At 37.4% G+C, this 18,772-nt stretch overlaps 1 protein-coding gene across 1 annotated transcript in view; it reads right to left on the bottom strand.

The window, feature by feature from the left end:
- The window catches only part of LOC107727737 (liprin-alpha-2-like), a 115,729-nt gene that overhangs the window by 12,962 nt on the left and 83,995 nt on the right, over positions 1–18,772 (bottom strand). Inside the window, exons 5-14 of the mRNA XM_016537697.1 lie at positions 17,605–17,688; positions 12,498–12,719; positions 11,014–11,160; positions 9,457–9,591; positions 6,967–7,050; positions 4,928–5,059; positions 3,982–4,044; positions 2,112–2,203; positions 1,865–1,997; positions 1,346–1,572 (exon numbers count right to left, since the gene is read on the bottom strand). Coding sequence (XP_016393183.1) covers positions 1,346–1,572; positions 1,865–1,997; positions 2,112–2,203; positions 3,982–4,044; positions 4,928–5,059; positions 6,967–7,050; positions 9,457–9,591; positions 11,014–11,160; positions 12,498–12,719; positions 17,605–17,688 — 1,319 coding nt within the window. The remainder of the gene's footprint in view (positions 1–1,345; positions 1,573–1,864; positions 1,998–2,111; positions 2,204–3,981; positions 4,045–4,927; positions 5,060–6,966; positions 7,051–9,456; positions 9,592–11,013; positions 11,161–12,497; positions 12,720–17,604; positions 17,689–18,772) is intronic.

Here is an 18,772-nt window from a genome sequence, read left to right as displayed (position 1 = left end):
GGTCTGAACTTATTTAAACACCTCCACACCACTTATGCACACCCCTGAATATGTATATATTCTATACTGCACATATAATACATTATAACGGTGGCTAGAATTAATTGGGAAACCATAAAATGCACTACTAACAGCTTTATAGGACATTATGTATTCAGCCTTCAAAGAAAATGTCACCAGGACTCCTCTTACTGTTGATATATGTTAATATTCATGCCCTGGAAGTATAGTCTGTTGAACCCTCATGAGTTTAAGCCACAGCTCAGGTCATGAGTCACTGCTATCTGCACACTGCTGCACATTTCAGGTGATAGCTCTGCTATTGTCTGGCATTTACATTTATCCACAACTCAGAACTCACAAATATTGTCATATATGACAGATGTTCCACCTCCAGCGCTTTGTGCTGCTGAAAGGAATCCAGACAGCTCGGTATCAGGACAAGCTTCAGAGCACTGTTTGGATTTAGAATGAAGTTTTTGGCCTGCCTGACAGTTTCTGTTACCGTTCTAGTTATATCTGCGGGCCGCCAGAGCACAGAGACACACAGGTGCTCTTTTAGTCTGCCTGCAGGGTCAATGAATTCTGAAATCAAAAAAAGGTCATTGAGTTTGAGAAGAAAGTTGGCTCTGGCTGTAACTGGTCACCCTTCTGTTCAACAAAGCATGAGTTTAGAGCACAAGCTTGGATCAATAAAACAACTGAACATGACATTTTAAGAATTTAAGCTGATATACTCGAGGCACATGATTAGATTTCACAAGTCACAAGTCACAAGATATGTCAGATTTAAAGCATTCATATACTAAAGCAAATATTGTAAAGTGTAACCCTGAACTGTTAAAGGGCTTTTCTACTCTTTTAAGGGGGTCTTTAAGCTGGCAGTAAGTTAAAGAGCCAATATGCAACACTAATTATAAATTCCTTATAATGTTAGTCAATGTTTTGTCCACCAAAAACAAATTAAACAGCCTATTTTAGCTACTGTACCTTTTAGACTTATGAAAATGACTTCTGTTGACTGGCTAACGTCTTCACAAGTTAAATGAGTAACAATGCCCCCATCATAATGATGAATACTGAACAGTTGATGATAAATAAATACGGACTGTCACATGTTAATGTGTTGATAGTTCTGACATCAGAACTGATGCACTCTGAACGACCCATTTATGCTGCTAAGTTAGCGCTTAGTCATAAACTTTATGCTTCAACAGTTTTAAAAAGCTTTTTGAACAAAATGTAAGTGGCACTAGCTCATGCAGAACTCAGGCTCTTGCTGTGCAGCTGCTCAAAAACAAAACAAGATTTCCATATTGTCACTCTTAAAAGTCTGTATCCCAACCTGATCTCCTCATTGATGGCATCCAGCTGTTCTTGCAGCATGAGGGCAAGCGTCTGGGCGTCTGAGTGCCCGCTGGGAGACAGCATATCGGCTGAGCTGAATATGGTCTCACGGTCTTCATCGTCCAGGTCAGACAGCTCAGTGTCGCTTCCCATCAGGTGAGTACGGCTGGCTCGCAAGCTGGAGGGCTGAGAGCGATCCCAATCCTGCTCCACCATCGGCAGGATCTGGAAATAAAGACATGGATCAGGGTTACTTTGTGGAGTTTACAAATCAGGCTTCCAGATATTAGTGTTTCAGTAAGATCTGATTGGCTATCAACATTTTTGAAGTGGATTAGAGAACCCGGAACTTACAACGAACACATCCAACGAGGCAAAAGAAAAGAATAGGGAGAAATTAGTTTACAAGGCCAAGGTCTGCCAGTGACTACAGTTATACCAGTACAGTACATGTTACAACAAGTTTTGGTTTATGACAGTGACAGATGGAGATGTACAGTAGGTGTGACATTGACACCTTGGTGGGTTCATCCCTGAGTGCCACCATTCGACCTTTCTGAGCCCGTCGTATGACCCCTGTGGAGGAGTAGTGATCTCCCTGACCTTCCACCACTGAGAAGCGCAGGTCTGTGGCACTGCCAAGATGAGACCTAAGACCGGGTCAACAGAGAGAGGCCTACTTAGCACATCACTTTTAACGAGCAGATAAAAATAGGGCTCATTATATAACAAAATACTATAAACGGTTTAAATCTGGATGTCACCTAGGATGTGTTCCGTCTCCAAACGCACCGCTCCTGCGCTTCAGATGATCGAGTTCAGCCCGTAACTTCTCAATCTCCCCAATAAGCCTCTCCTAAACAACCAAAAAACACTTGATTAGTCAATTCTTTCTTTATTATGAAAACCACTTTTATGAACTCGAATGAATAAAGATCAAAATAAGATCATAATAATAATTTTAAAATAGATTTTTAAAAATAAATGAATACTTTATTCCTCAAAGATGCATTAAATTGATCAAAGTGCCAGTACAGACATCTATAATGCTACAAAAGATTTCTGTTTTGAATAAATGTTGTTCTTTGTAACTTTTTTTTAATCAAAGAATCCTGAAAAATATTAACACAAAAATGCTTCTTTAGCTGCTGAAAAATCATCTTTACCATCACAGGAATAAACTACATTTAAAACTATATATTAAAATAAAATTTTTTTTTTAAAGTAGCAATAATATTTCACAATATTACTGTTTTACTGTATTTTTGATCAAATAAATGCAGCTTTTGTCAGCATGAGTATTTTAAATTTAAAAACAAAAAAGATAAAAAAAATTTTTTTTTAAACAATACAAAATCTTACCAACCTTAAATGTTTGATTAGTAGTTTATGTATATATATATTTTAAATAAATATTAGCATTTTTAAAAAATCACATTGCAGGACACTATAAAATGAACATACAAAAGCCAAAGTAAAAATAATAATTAAAAAAAGAAAGAAATGGGAGACAGCAGTGGTCGGAAACAGGTGGCCCGCGAGCCAAAACTAGTCGCTAGACACACCTCTAAAATAGACGTCATGAAATGTGTGGTATGAAAAAACAGTGAACCACTGAAACGTTTGCTTATAACGCGGGGCCTCAGCACCAACACGTGAACAATAACAAAGCAAATTCAGCTTCCTTTTTATCAAAAAGATTGACAATGAAGATACTTGCCAGGTTACGTGTCAGTGGTCGGCAACAGGCTAACCAAAGAACCAAAACTGGCCCGCCAGCAATAATATCTGGCCCGTGCCCACAGCCAGATTATTTTGATTGCGGCTGGTTCTGAAATAGATCTGTCATGACAGCAACAGTTACTCACAATCACTTCGTCTTTAGTGATTTTGCCTTCAAAATAAAAGTACGAGAACGTTTTTGCAGCAATGTTTTATTTTGAGATTAATTGAGAGCTTTTGATTTGAAAAGTTCTGAAAGACATTCTAAAGAGTCTGTGGATCGCTAGACACACCTCTAAAATAGACGTCATGAAATGTGTGGTATGAAAAAACAGTGAACCATTGAAACGTTTGCTTATAACGCGGGGCCTCAGCACCAACACGTGAACAATAACAAAGCAAATTCAGCTTCCTTTTTATCAAAAAGATTGACAATGAAGATACTTGCCAGGTTACGTGTCAGTACTCTGCTTTATTAATTTATCCAGTGTAAAACCCGGACACCGCCACACAAATGTGGCTTTTTGTTAATGACTGTCCTACTACAGGATTTAACACAGAGTAACGGCTCACTACCAGTTACAAAAGACACTGTCACAGGCAATTCTAGTTGCATTTTTCATCAATTAATTTCTTAAATTATCCTTTGGCTCTGCTCTGGCCCACCATCTAGTGGCGAAAATAGTTTTTGGCCCGATGCCAAACTTACTTGCTGACCTCTGATCTACAGTATAAACACTTACACACTTCTTTATACGTTCATATAAATATCCTAACTTAAACACTTGATGTTAATTAAGAAAAGTCCATGGACATGTTATGCTCCTCGGTTATCTCTTGTAACTGCAACACTCCTGGCTGTTGCTCATGTTCTGCAGATCTGTGTTATATTAATGCGCAGTGCCACTGTACCTTGTTGTGATGGAACTCTTCCAGTTGTTTTTGGGAATTCTCCAGGTCATGGATGAGTGCATTCTTGATGGGGGAATGGGGGAAAAAAAACAAACGAAACAAAGTTGACTAAGATTTAAGCAGCACGTTGTGCCAAAGATAACCTGCACATTCTCTCTCTCTCTCTCTCTCTCTCTCTATCTCTCTCTACGTGTGGTGCTTCAGCCTGTCCCTTCACATCTGGCCACTTCTGTCATCTCAGCTTACAGCTCAAAAGAGGAAAGGACTGGGTTCTATTCATTCAAGCTGAACAGAAAACCTTTATACCTATGTTTTTCACAAGCGATTTACAGAATATGGCCGTGCACGCTCTAGGATAAAGGCAGACTATAAATATGGACATAAATATTAATATCTTTAATAATTTAAATGAATTAATTTATCATTTAATAATATATAATGTTTGATGTAAATAATTTAAATAATAATTTAAATAGTTTCATAAGATGAATGCACATTAAGAAAATAAATCAACATAATCAACATTTAATTTCTTATGAATAAAAAATAATAATAGATAATTTAGATATTTTTTACAATTAACGTGAGCAATCTTATTTTTCTTATCTTATTTTAATTATGTTCATTAAGAAAAAAGCTACAGTAAAAAATTATTTGCCAATGCTGAAAAATTTTAATTAAATATATAATTGAAAATATATTTTCTTTTAACATTTAAAAAATTAAATGTTAAAAATATTTTCAAAAAACAGCTGTTAATATCTCATGTTTTGTTTTTTGTTTTTTCCCTGCAGCACATGTAAATCTGAGGCCTGGGAAAGCAGTCAGTAATGAGACCCTTGTGTCAGTGTGTTCTATGTTTGCTTAAATACTCTTTAAGCATCGGCTGATCAAATGGTCAAATGTGTACAGTAGTATGTGCAGGTGGGTATTGTAAAATCTGTACCTTGTCCTCCAGCGCAGCCATGCGCTCCTTCAGGTGCAGCTGAAGCCGTTCATTGGACTCTGTGAGAAGACGGTCCACAGTGTCAGACAGACGCTTGTTATGCTCCTCGTTCATCTTCTCCCTCTGCCGAGCCTGAGAAAGAGTGACAGCGAGCAGAGAAGATAAAAGGAAGCAAGAAAAAAAAGGGGAGTATGAAACAACATCCTTTATTTTAAGAGTACAACTAGACTGGAATTTGTTTTTCTGATAATCTACGTACAGTAGAACCAATAGAGGGCAGCATTACACCCTGAAGCACTGTCATCACATTCTAAGAGTTTTATGTCTGATTTTTAAGTCAGGTTCATGATATTAAAACACATAGCTGCCTTTGAGAGTTCACATTTTGCTTCAGCATTTACAACTAATTTCTCACATATTTCTAAGGGTGTTTGGTGTGCATTTTGTGATAATCACTCAAGAACATGAATAATGACAGTCCTTGTAGCTGAATGCAGGGGTGATGACTTTTAAACACAGTTGCAGCAGGATATGGGCACTCAGTTGCCTGGCAACAAAATCTTAATTTTCTTTTGGTGGCAACGGTCTTTAAAATGTAGTCAACACAGAGCATTGTGACTGTCAGGAAAGAGCGGGAGCTCAAGCCCAGTCTGAGGTGTAAGTATCAAGGTTTAATTAAGGCTGAAGGAGGATAAGGACTCTCTTTGACTGCTTTAAGTCATTACAATCATCAGCTCACACACAGAAGGAAATTAACCATGCATGAATAATTCAAAATCTAAATATAGCAGCCAATTACAGCTCTGCTCTCACTGGGGGTGGGGAAATTCAGCTGATTCAAGATGAGCTAAAAAAATGTCCCATATTCTCAGAGCAGCAGCATGTGTGTGTGAGTGTGTTTGTACAGGAGTGCTAGCCTATCGATCTTTGTTTGCCTCTGTTGTGTGTGTAAAAAACAGAAGAAGACACAAAGCAGCACAGGCTAATCAGAGCAGTCAGGCCGCAGAGTTCCCACAGTGAGGTCGAACACACCGCCTGCAGGCCTGGTCAAGACCTACTGTGCAACAGGTTACACGTCTTCCTTAACACAAACACACACACACACACACACACACACAGAAACTCGGACCGTATACTTATATTGTTTTTATTTAAATCTAATCGAAATAACTACAGACTAACCTTGAAACCCAAACAAAAATGTTTACGGTTTTAAAATAAAAGAACATTGTCATTAAATTATGGTTATACATGTCCATTAACTTCTATTCTATTGTCAAAAGTGAAAAAGTGTATATTAAATATGATATATTAAAATACATTTAATATATATTATATTATTTTATGATATATTATATTAAAATATATTTCATATATAAGTATTACATTATATTATTTATTAAATTAAATTATTAATCCATTATGGTAACACAATATATAAATATATATTTTCAGCTTTGTTAATGTTAGTTAATAAAGGTCCATTAAATAATATACCATTTTTTTATTTTGATAATGTATTAGTAAATGTTGAAATTAATATACAGTAAACTAAGTTCATGCTCAGGTCCATGTTAACTAGCGTAGTTAACTAATGTTAACAAATGTAACTATTGTGAAGTGTGACCTATAAGTGTGTGTAATACAAACTGCTAGGGACAATATGGCTAAACAAACATTATACTGAGCCAAATCATTTACCGTTTTACATTTTCATTTTGATATTTTGTTTATTTACTTTTCCCTAATACGAACCATCTGATGTGGGTTATTTCAAGTTTTGTGGAGACATTGTGGCCAAGCATATGAACATTCGCACACACTCACAAAAACAAAAACAAACACTGGTTATAGTGTTCATTCTTATGTGCACTTAAAACAAATCAAAATCACATGCACACACACAGCGTAATGAACCAAAGCCACTCTCTCATTTACTCCCTCATATCTCATCTTTCCTCTATCCAACATTCACTCATTCAGTGACAAACTCAGCATTCCTTTTTCTTTTGGTGTCATGACCCCAACCCAGTCCTCACCCTGCCCAGCTCTTGGTTCTTCTCTTCCAGCTGGGCCTCCAATTGGCGCAAACGCTCCTCGATGTTGCCATGTCTCTCCTCCGCCTACAGGAAACACTGACATTAGTATAAAGAGCAACAGCGGGACTAAAACCTTCAGAGATTAGACACTTCACATTTAGCAAGAAAGAGATTTAGATTTAATTGCTTGTATTTTATTCGTCACAGAAACATGCTTGTCAAATCTGTTTTCAAAAACCATATTTAAAATGAAAATAAGGCTATGAGAAATCAAAGTATAGTTTTTTTCAGTGCATGTTGTTGTATTATTCGGTTTCTCTATAGCCCGGTGATAGCATATAAATAGGATCTTAGGAAGGAGAAATTCTGGTTTAAGGTCAGCCATGGATCTGTATTATTTGAAGCATGAGGTGTATGACAGGATGCCACTGACTGAGAATGAGAAAAGTTGCCATTTTTAATTAACTACATTAGCGAGACTATAAACAAAACCCCACTGCCTCTCTGCCACTCTGACAAGACAAAAACACTGTCATCCACAATTCGAGCTGATGTTCAGATGAAATGTGACTGCTACAGAGTGAGGAAGCCTGTAGAAGAGAAATATCAGCTCTACCTGTGGATGTCTGATGGCTGATGCAATGGAGTGCTTTATTATATACAATACAATACAATACAATACAATACAAAACCCGGCAGCCATATCACCCTGTAGCCCAAGACTGGTTGCCCACTGAAGCTAAGCAGGGCTGAGCCTGGTCAGTACCTGGATGGGAGACCTCCTGGGAAAACTAGGTTGCTGTTGGAAGAGGTGTTAGTAAGGCCAGCAGGGGGTGCTCACCCTGTGGTCTGTGTGGGTCCTAACGCCCCAGTGTAGTGACGGGGACACTATACTGTCAACAAGCACCGTCCTTCGGATGAGACGTTAAACCGAGGTCCTGACTCTCTGTGGTCATTAAAAATCCCAGGATGTCTTTCGAAAAGAGCATCCTGGCCAAATTCGCCCATTGGCCTCTGACCATCAAACTAGGTTGCTGTTGGAAGAGGTGCTAGTGAGGCCAGCAGGGGGTGCTCACCCTGCAGTCTGTGTGGGTCCTAACGCCCCAGTGTAGTGACGGGGACACTATACTGTCAACAAGCACCGTCCTTCGGATGAGACGTTAAACCGAGGTCCTGACTCTCTGTGGTCATTAAAAATCCCAGGATGTCTTTCGAAAAGAGTAGAGGTGTGACCTCGGCATCCTGGCCAAATTTGCCCATTGTCCTTTGATCATCATGGCCTCCTAACAATCCCCATATCTGCTAATTGGCTTCATCACTCTGTCTCCTCTCCGCCAATAAACTGGTGTGTGGTGGCCGTTCTGGCGCACTATGGCTGCCGTCGCATCATCCAGGTGGATGCTGCACACTGGTGGTGGATGAGGAGATACCCCCTGACAATGTAAAGCGCTTTGAGTGCCTAAAAAAGCGCTATATAAATGTAATGAATTTATTTATATTTATTTACAGCTGTATTTTTTAAATCTTTTTTGACACTTATAACAAGAGAAAGGACACAACTGATGGGAAAAGGGTTGAAACAGGATGAAAAAATAATGCCAGACTCAAACTTACATGAGCACCATAGCTCAATGTGTCGGAAAGCACGCTGCCTGACACTAGGCCTCAGTTCTGACCTTTTTTTTTCTTTATTAAGTGATCCTAAACTGGTTTTGCTTCAAGATCCAAATTCTACTTTGGACATCAAGTGGAAACCCAACACTGAAAAGACCCACCAAAATTGCTTGAAAACAACAATCTTAATTACAGTACCATGAACTCTATAGGTCCAAAATATTAAAGATTATCAACATGATATCAACAATAGCACAAATGTGATTTACCTATTGAGTAATTAACTAAATTAAATTAAAACTAAATCTGTTCAACAACATTTTCATTAACTGAAATAAAATAAAAACAAATTTAATCTAAATGAAAATGAAAACTATTGCCTTGGAATCAAACTGAATTTAAGTTATAAACTAAAATAGCATCATATTAATATTAGTAATATGGGGTGTATTTATTATATCACACATACTTTGGTTAAACAATGTTGGCATTTGCTTAATGTCAATTGTTTAGCTTAATATCTACATCTGCCTAATATGCCATTCACTTTTCTTTTTTTTCTTCTTCTTTTTTTTTTCCTGATTTCCATGATCCAGTTAGAACATACCTGCAACCTAAAATTGGGTCTTGACCCATCATAGAACTTTTAGATGTTTCTCTAAATCATGTCTCAGTGGGTCTTTTGAACAGCTTCTGTTGTTTATCTCATATCTAATCCTGCTGTGTAATCTTTTCATGACAGTTTCCGCCCTTCTTTACCTTATCATTACCTTATCACCATCTCAGAGGGCATTTTCCTGACAGAAAATAATCTTATGAACTGACTCTCTCATTTTTTCCTGCTGCTGTTGTCTGGAGAAGTGACTGAGTACTCGCCTTGGTGAGGGCGGCCACTCTCTGGGCCAGTTCAGCCTCCACCTCGGGCAGAGTCTCCGCCTTCCTCATAGTTTGCTGTAGCCGTTGTTCCGCCAACTCCAGCAATTCCTGGAGGTGTCGCACCGTCTCCTCGCTCTGATAAAAAGACAAGTGCATGCAAACCGCACAAAAATAAGACAAACAGAGGGTGTACGTTCATGTAGACACCCCCATTTTAGAAGAACACACAGATATTGAGATACAAAGGTAAGACCCACACAAGGTTACAAGGTACTCAAAACACACACGTGAACGAAAACATACCATACAGTACATTTAAAAAAGGAAGCACACACACAACACAAAATAAATAAGTGCACATAAAAACAAACCACCAGTGTACAAACACACAAAGTACATACACATGATTCAAATGAAAGTTTCAAAGTCAAAATTTGGATTATTCGCTACTGTTCAAAAGTTTGGGGTCGTTAAGGTATTTATGTATTTGGAGAAAGTCTCACCAAGGTTGCATTTATTTGATCGTAATATTGTGAAATATTTTTACAAATGAAAACAACTGCTTTCTGTGTTAATATATTTTAAAATGTAATTCATTTCTGTGATGGCAAAGCTTAATTTTCTGCATCTATTAATTAACAGCGTCACATGATCCTTCAGAAATCATTTTAATATGATGATTTGTTGCACAAGAAATATTTCTTACTATTATCAATGTTGAAAACAGTTGTACTGCTTAATATTTTTCTGGAAACTGTGATAATATTTTTTTTCAGGTTTCTCTGATGAATAGAAAGTTCAAAAAGAACAGCATTTAATTGAAGTAGAAATTGTTTGTAACATTATGAACGTCTTCAATGCCAAAAAAATATATAAAAAATCTACTGACCCCAAACTTTTTAAGGGTAGTGTACTGTATCTATCACTGTAAAATCAATGTGATGTAATGCAGTTTTTCATTCTCATAGGCTTAAACAGGGCCGCTGTGAATATTCACATGGCCTGGGACAACATTTTTTTTTTTAGGTCTGCCCAATTCTCCCTGGGCCCAATAAGTGGGCTAGGACCCAAAGCAACGTTCCTGGTTGTCCCCCCTGACGACATCCCTGCCTTGAGCGCAAAAGCACAAAACACATGCTGTCTATACAAGAGCAGATGTCTTGATTTATCCATCTCTTTTAAGATATTTATACCCTCTGCATTCATAACAAACACTCTGTCCAAACTGGCTCCAACATCAATGCAGTTGGGAATCCTCTTTCTTTCTCCAGCTGATGGATCTGGATATTAAAACAGTCGGGCGGTACCTGCTTCCTCCCAGCATGCCTCTTCTCAGTGTGCTGAAGGATTCTGAAGCATTCCAGCATGAGTCTGCTGCTTTAGGGCTAATTAAACCCCCTCTGACTAACATGCACCCTTCATACGCACAGGCACAGATGGAACATGACTCTCAGAACATCTCAACTGCATTATGGGACATCAACCAGCACAGACCTACAGCGCTCATACTTGAAATTAACTTCAAATCAGCACAGGCCTGATTCAAGGTTGGCATACCTGTCGGTAAAGTGAGTCCTTGGTGGCCAGCTCGTTCTCTAGCTTGTCGTTCAGGTCATGGATCGAGGTGGTTTCTCTCTGGGCGGCCAGGTAACGCTTTTCTAATGTTGTGATTCGCTCCTCCATGTCCTCCTTCTGTGCCATCGCCTGTCGAACAGGCACATAGTAAGAGAAAACAAAAACCCTTGGGAAGTTTGAAAACCCTACAACAACTTATGGAAAAGTAATCTAAACAATGAAACTGATTAAAATCGGCATACAATTGAAATTCACTAGAATTTGATCCGACCTCCACTACCCCCACTGGATTGTGTTCACACGGTAGTTTTTTGGTTCTGTACCAGAGTACATTTGTGTCATCAAAGTGTCAACTGTTTATCTCTAATGCAACGTTTATGCAGAAGTCGGCAAAATGAATGGATGCTTGCTCGCTTCACTTTGGTGCTTCGGATTTTGAAAACTTAGATTTGTTTGCAAAGTGTTAACACAGAACAGCTCATGTGTCATGATTCAAAAGATTCAAAAGAATGTGGGTTCAGAAAACAGCATTCACATTATCCAACTCTGACGTCAAACGAACCCGGGTGCGCACCTAGTGCTAGTGTGAAAGCACCCTTAGAGTCTATTTTCTTAATACATCTTATTGATCCTATTTTGAATGCTTCACCTGTGAATGTTTAACATATATTTTTTAATCAGAAAGTCATAACTGGAATGACAGACTTCAGTGATCTGCAGTGGTGTCCTGAAATGAGGAGGCAAAGTCCTCATAAACACACACATATACATATGTGACCCTGGACCACAAAACCAGTCGTAAGTAGCACGGGTATTTTTCTAGCAATAGCCAACAATACATTGTATGGGTCAAAATTATCGATTTTTCTTTTATGCCAAAAATCATTAGGATATTAATAAAGATCATGTTTCATGAATATATTTTGCAAATTTCCTACCGTAAATATATCAAAGCTTCATTTTTGATTAGTAATATGCATTGCTAAGAACTTCTTTTAGACAACTTTATAGGTGATTTTCTCAATATTTAGATTTTTTGGCACCCTCGATTCCAGATTTTCAAATAGTTGTATCTCGACCAAATATTGTCCTATCCTAACAAACCATACATCAATGGAAAGCTTATTTATTCTCAATTAAAAACAAATCTCAATTTCAAAAAATGGACCCTTATGTCACATATACACAATATACACATACACATATACATATACACAAGGCACAATAACTAATAGTAGTTTGCAAAGTAAATTATTTTTGGGAGAACAGCTCCTTTAAATACCCTAAATCTTTAGACCTTGCCAAGGAATGAGTCATAATTGCATTATTTGCAACCTTCTGTCTCTCAGCAAAAATAAAGCTGTTGAGAAAATGTCCTCACTGCCTGATGTTTTATCTTCCCTGAGACAAGCCCTCATCGCTCTGTCCCCATTCTGTCTCTTTCCTCTCTCCCCAATCATTCTAACCTCACGTATGTCCCTCTGGTGCTTGGCACTCATCTCCTCGCTCTTCAATAGGTCTTTGCGGGCAGCAGCCAGTTCCGTCTCAAGCTCAGACATGCGATTGGTCAGGCTGCTGATCCGCTCTCTGTTTTGGCCCAGCTCCTTATTGGCCTTATCCAGGAGTTCCTGCAGCTCCAGAGACCTGCTGGTGTCGTCATGGGCATCGATGGAGCCATTGGGAAGCCTCTGTCACAAACACAAAGATATGTTAGTGATGCAATGGAGACCTAGTCGAGAACTTTAAAACTTGTTTATCGGTCCCCTGATTTCCACTTAGGTTCCCAAATGAGCTTCAGAATGCCAAAATAAACTTCTAAATCATTTTCAGAGAGGCAAAATACGCTGAGTCAGAGTCTGAAGAACACAGTCAGCAAGTTAAACAGCTTGACTGCAATTATGGCCTCAGGAGTTCAGAGGTTCTCTCGCATGCATCATATCGTGACCGTGCATTTCATCCACCTACTTTATACAGCCGAGCAAATTAAAACCTCCACACTAGTGATTTTGCAGGCCTTGAAATTCAAGGCTGGAAACAAAAATACAACCTGGGTTAGATGTATCTTTTCCCCAAAAACTGTCTGCTTTCTCAAAACTGAAACGTCCAGTTCAGGGCTGACAGGAGAATTCCATAGAGGCACATTTAATGAGGGCACATGGGGGTGCTTGACTCTATATCACTACTGTAAAGCTGACAAAAGGACTTTTACAGAGGCCTTTCTGAAATGTTTTTGGCCATATTTGTTTGTGGATGTCAGTAATGCTGATTGGCACTGATGTGCTTCTCGACATTAAACTGAATTACATGCTGTTAATTAAATAATTCTTCAGAGAGAGCTCCGAGATTCAGAAGCACAGCAGGCAGTCCGCCAAAGACAACTCATTTATAATTTCTTGTCTCTCACATTTTATAACATTTACCCCTTATATTTACATTTGCAATTGCTCAAAATATACTAATTTAATACAGTGCCACTTAAATCCCCCTTTTCATTAAAATCATATAATAATTCTACTATTTCATTAGCAGGTGCTATCTTGGAACTACAAACCAAATTTTATTAAAACAATTAGATTTCACTTACTTTTATCTATAAAACAAAAGACCTTTGTCTATTACTTTAACGTTTATGGCTGTAAAAATATTTTCAAAAGGTGTAAACATTTTCAAATGTCTGTATATATTGATTTAATTGTTTTACCCTTGTCACTGACCAGCATTATCAAACAATTTTGCTCCGGGTGTGTGTTCACGGTGTGTGTGTGTTCACTGCTGTGTGTGTGCACTTAGGATGGGTTAAATGCAGAGCACTAATTCCTAGTATGGGTAACCATACTTGGCCACATGTCACGTCACTTTTTTTTTTTTTATAAATAAATAAATGTATGTGTGTATTTGGGACATATTAATTGCCAGAAATGAAATTATACTTAGCAAGACCTAGGATGCCTTTTATTTATGACACAATGTGTCAATTCAACCACCTTTTACCAGGGAATGCTATTAAACGCAATACATAACTTGAAATGTGGTTTAACTCCCACATAAAAAGTCCACATGGTGCAAAATGGCCATTCTTAAAAATGCCCTCATATGCTATGATCTTTGACTTTCATAGCTTTATCAGAAATTTTGCAGAACCCTCTCAGTCACTCTACTGGGAGTCCGCAGAAAAACCCATGTCGGCCTTTGACAGGCTAAACTTTGTTTCAAGTATTTGATGAGCCATGAACCACAGGGACTATCAGCCATATTTCTGCCCTCCAGGGAGGCTTGAGCCAGCTCTCCAGAGAGACACAGAGTCTGGACCAGGTCTGCCGTCTCTGGCAATCTACTTCTGTCTGCTTTCATCCTCTCTATCCAGCTCTATATGATTCATTGTTACTAATCACACATGCAGTTTGAAGTCAACTGCAAATTTACATAAATGTAAGACATTTCTGTTACAATTGTACATTTCACAAAAAAGGTATGTTTGGGAAAAGCCTGCAGGCATTTTCATTATCTTCCTCTGTAATAAAAGGTGTAATATTACGAACCGCAACCTTTCAGGTGCTAAAACAACACCCAGGAGAAACCCACCAAAACATGTTTTGCTCTTGTTCTATTAAAATACAATTATAGAAATTATAATAGTAGCCATCAGAGTTATTCTTCCCTCACATTTTGAAAAAAAATATTTAAAAATATTTCTCAGTCCAGATTTCCTTCTGACTACTTATATATAATATCTGACAGTAATGATCTAAAATAAACTCAGAAAAGCCAGAACATGAATGGCATCTGGAAGAGCTCTATTAATAAATGGCACAAGTTGAGAACTTAAAGAGCTTCACACACACACACACACACACAGACTGCTGAAGAGACAGTGAATCAGACACAGTGAAGTATCAAACAGTCAGCAGGGCAATGTTCTTCCTCATTAGGAGCAGTTTTAGCTACCGTTTCAGATTCAGTAACCTTTCAGAAAAATGCTGACACACAACACTGACTGTCTGACAATCAACAATCAGCTCCTTAAAGACCCCATGAAATCAAATTTGGAGTTTTATTATTTGGATTCTGTTAAGTATAAGCTCATCTATATGCTACAGCACTCCTAAAAGCTAACAAAAATATTCTATATCTTAGTAAATTTACAAATGTAATACCTTTAAATCCTGTCACAACCTCCTGTTTCAATAGGAAATACGTTAACATGAAAAAAAAAGTGTGTTCAATAAGTCTGTCTTATAGTCAGGATGAAGTTGAAATAGCGTCAGATCTAAGGTCAATTTTTTTCACTCACAATAAGCTCTATAACAAGCATTTAGAAAAGATAGAAACAGAAAATAGGGTACATTTTCTTTTCATGCTGACTTTAAAGACAGACTTTCATAATGAAACTGCAATCTAATATCTGCTCCCAAACTAATTTTGTGTACTAATGAGCAAATCGATATTGCTGCATTGAAAAAAAATCGCACTACAGAAAATCAATAAATTGTATTTCACATACATAAATAAAAGATAAGGTGATATTTAAACAATGAACCACAGGATCAAAGATTAAGAGCAATTCACAATTCTCCTATTGACCAGACTCCTGTTGGCTTGCTGACTGCTAGAAGTGAGTCACACCCAGAGACAGGAGACAATTTAGCAGCCTGTGCTGAAGGTTGAAGGGCAAACGCACTTGGCGCATAATCAATGCAGTTTATTTCTCAGTAGCGAAGAAAATACCATCTGTGAGAGAGGTATTAGAGCAGGAGGGATTCCTTTTGGACCAGTGCCTCAGATATAAACTGTTGCAAGGTGTAAGTAATGATAAAACCTATAGGGTCATACACTAACGTTTAAAAGTCTCTAATGCTCACCAAGGCTGCATTTATTTGAGCAAATACAGCAAAAACAATATTGTGGAATGCTATTACAATTTAAAATAGCTTTTCTATTTAAGTATGTTTAAAAATTACATTTATTCCTGAGATGGCAAAGCTTAATGTTCAGCAGCCCTTACTTCCATCACATGATCCTTCAGAAATCATTCTAATATGCTGCTCAAGAAACATTTCTTATTGTTATCAGTTGAAAACAGTTGTGCTGCTTAACATTTTGTGGTAGCTGTGATTAGTGGTCGACAGATATATCGCCAAGGCCGATATATCGGCCGATATTTGGCATTTTTTTTAAATATCGGCATCGGCCGATAAGTTTTCCTGTTTGGCCGATGCGTTTGAGGCGGGACTTTTATTTTGACGGCGCTGAGAACGGCAGCGCCTGAGCACAGTGCTCACATTCTCCCTCTTGTTCGCTGTCGTCGTTAACAGCTCTGTCTAATATGGACAGAAATCTGTCTAATAATCAGATAGAACGGTTAAACAACGGAATTAAAATGTATACAAAAAGTATTATAACGATTGCTTTTATATTATTAGTAATAGAAAGGCCTTGCAAACTTAGTCGGATCCAGTTGTGAGATCTTGTGAAGTGTGCATTTGTATCCTGCATGATCGCGTGTTCTCTGCGTGACGGTTGATCCGTGTGAATTAAATGCGGACAGGAGGAGAGTTCAGCTTCACTGGAGACGCGCGATCGACAAACTTTAAACTTGTGATTTCAAATTATGCTGCGCTTTATGCATTTGCCCACTGCCATATTAATGTCATTTTCACTTTGTGCTGTATCTAAAATGAGTGTTACCTTACCTTAAAAATATGATTCCCAATGCACACAAACTTCCCAGAATACTGAGTGCCCTGTTGGTTGCAGTGTTTACTTCCTTTTTTATTATATTTTTTATTAAATATTTATTTATTTGTGAAAAATACTTCTTAAATAGTCATCTAAAGTATAAGCATGTTTATTTAACACATTTATTTTTTAATCCATTTTTAAATTTCTTAAATATTAATTAAAATAAATAAAATTATATCGGCTTTATATCGGCCATCGGCCACCCTGCTTTCCAAGATATCGGCATCGGCTGTCAAAAAAACAATATCGGTCGACCACTAGCCGTGATACATTTGTCAGGATTCTATTAGAAAAATAGTTTTATTTGAAATAGAAATCTTTTGTAACATTACAGATATTATTCTGTCACGTTTGATCAATTTAACGCATCCTTGCTGAATAAAAGTATTATTTCTCTCCAATAAATAAATAAATAAATCTTAATGACCCAAAGTTTTGAACAGTAGTTTACTTTGGTAAGACATTTGCATTGTGTCATAACTGAACATTATATTTTACAGAATAATGTACAGAATGCCCCGTTAAAGATTTAGCTTTAAAAGGTCTTATCATTTATTTAGTTTTTACTATTTAAATTTACTACTCCCTCCACTTATAATGTTAGTCATAATGTAGTTTTACTCTATATGGCTATTTTCAGTCTCTTTGATCCTTAAGTTCCACGAAAATGTCTTCGTGATATTACCCTTTAAAAGTAAAACACTATTAGTAAGTAAATGTTTGTAGAAATGTACTTTAGAACGCTTTAGCACACAAGGCTATTTTAAGCACTATCCAAAATTTAAATATTCAAATTTATGCTAATCCAACTTAAAAGAACTACAACACATGTACCTTCCATGTAGGTTTAGAGCTGTCCATCCTGTCCACAGCATCCCCATCCGCCTGTCCATCCTTTCTCTGTCTCAACATGACCACCTAGATAAACAAAAACGCACCAAAGTCACTCTATAAATGTTGTTAAATGTGTTAAACTAACCTACAGTACCACACAGCATTCATGCTACATTAAATGAGGCATAGCACATGATTACTGTTCACGAAGCACAGCAGAGGCAATGATGCACTTAATTTTTTTTCCAATTGCACATTATGAAGATGTACATTTTGGGTGATAGTGGGATTTAATAGTGTTCCTTCTAATAGCATTTGAGCGCTGTTCCTGTCTTCTTAAGGCAGGCTAGGAGTCTTGTGGGAGATAAGATTATACGAACTGAGGAATTAACTTATCATTGTGCTTAAAAGCTGCATGTTATGAAGGTATTAATGAAATACTGGTGGGCCATTTGCATTTGAATCCTCGCATATCAGACCCACTGAATGTGTAAATTGGAGAAAGACAATTAAAATATGTACACATTCATTTGCATGCCAGTATTTGGATTAAGGTATGTGATTTACATATTCACAAGGCTCTCTTTATTATAGCTCGTTTGTATTAGAGCATTAGAGGAGGCTGACGAGACACCGTTTCATAAGAATCCCTCAAAACCCTCTACTGTATGAGTGCAACATTCAAGACAGCTACAAAATAGAGTGAAGAATCCACAGCGTTACAGTCTCTTTATCTCCAGTAAGAACACAATACAATCAGGTTTGGGAGGAAGGGATGAAAGAAAGATTGTGTTTTAAGAGTTTTATGTCACACAATCCACCACAAGGACCAATTTGGTTCGAGTAATGCAACCAAATGCTACATCTCTGTTTTAGTATCTGAGCTGAGGGATAACTCATGCTCACCTAAATGGTCCGAGTTGAACGTTTTATTCATTCCAATGAACTGGATCATCCTAAATGGTGTAGCACTGGAGAGTCACATTCATTCTACGGAATCACTTTGAATTAGTATGTTTTTTTTCTTCTGTGTTTTATAATTCATGGGTTAATTTTAGGCCTTGATTTGCCTCTATGTAGCCTCAAATTTTTTAATTATTATTTATTTATAAATATTTTTTTTTTGTATAATTTTTGAAATATGTATTAAAAATGTGTATATATATAT

Source organism: Sinocyclocheilus rhinocerous, unplaced genomic scaffold (assembly GCF_001515625.1).
Source record: "Sinocyclocheilus rhinocerous isolate Xijiao unplaced genomic scaffold, SAMN03320098_v1.1 scaffold576, whole genome shotgun sequence".
NCBI classification, from domain to species: domain Eukaryota; kingdom Metazoa; phylum Chordata; class Actinopteri; order Cypriniformes; family Cyprinidae; genus Sinocyclocheilus; species Sinocyclocheilus rhinocerous.
The sequence above is the reverse complement of the archived record's forward strand: the minus strand, read 5'-3'. Positions and strand labels throughout refer to the sequence as shown.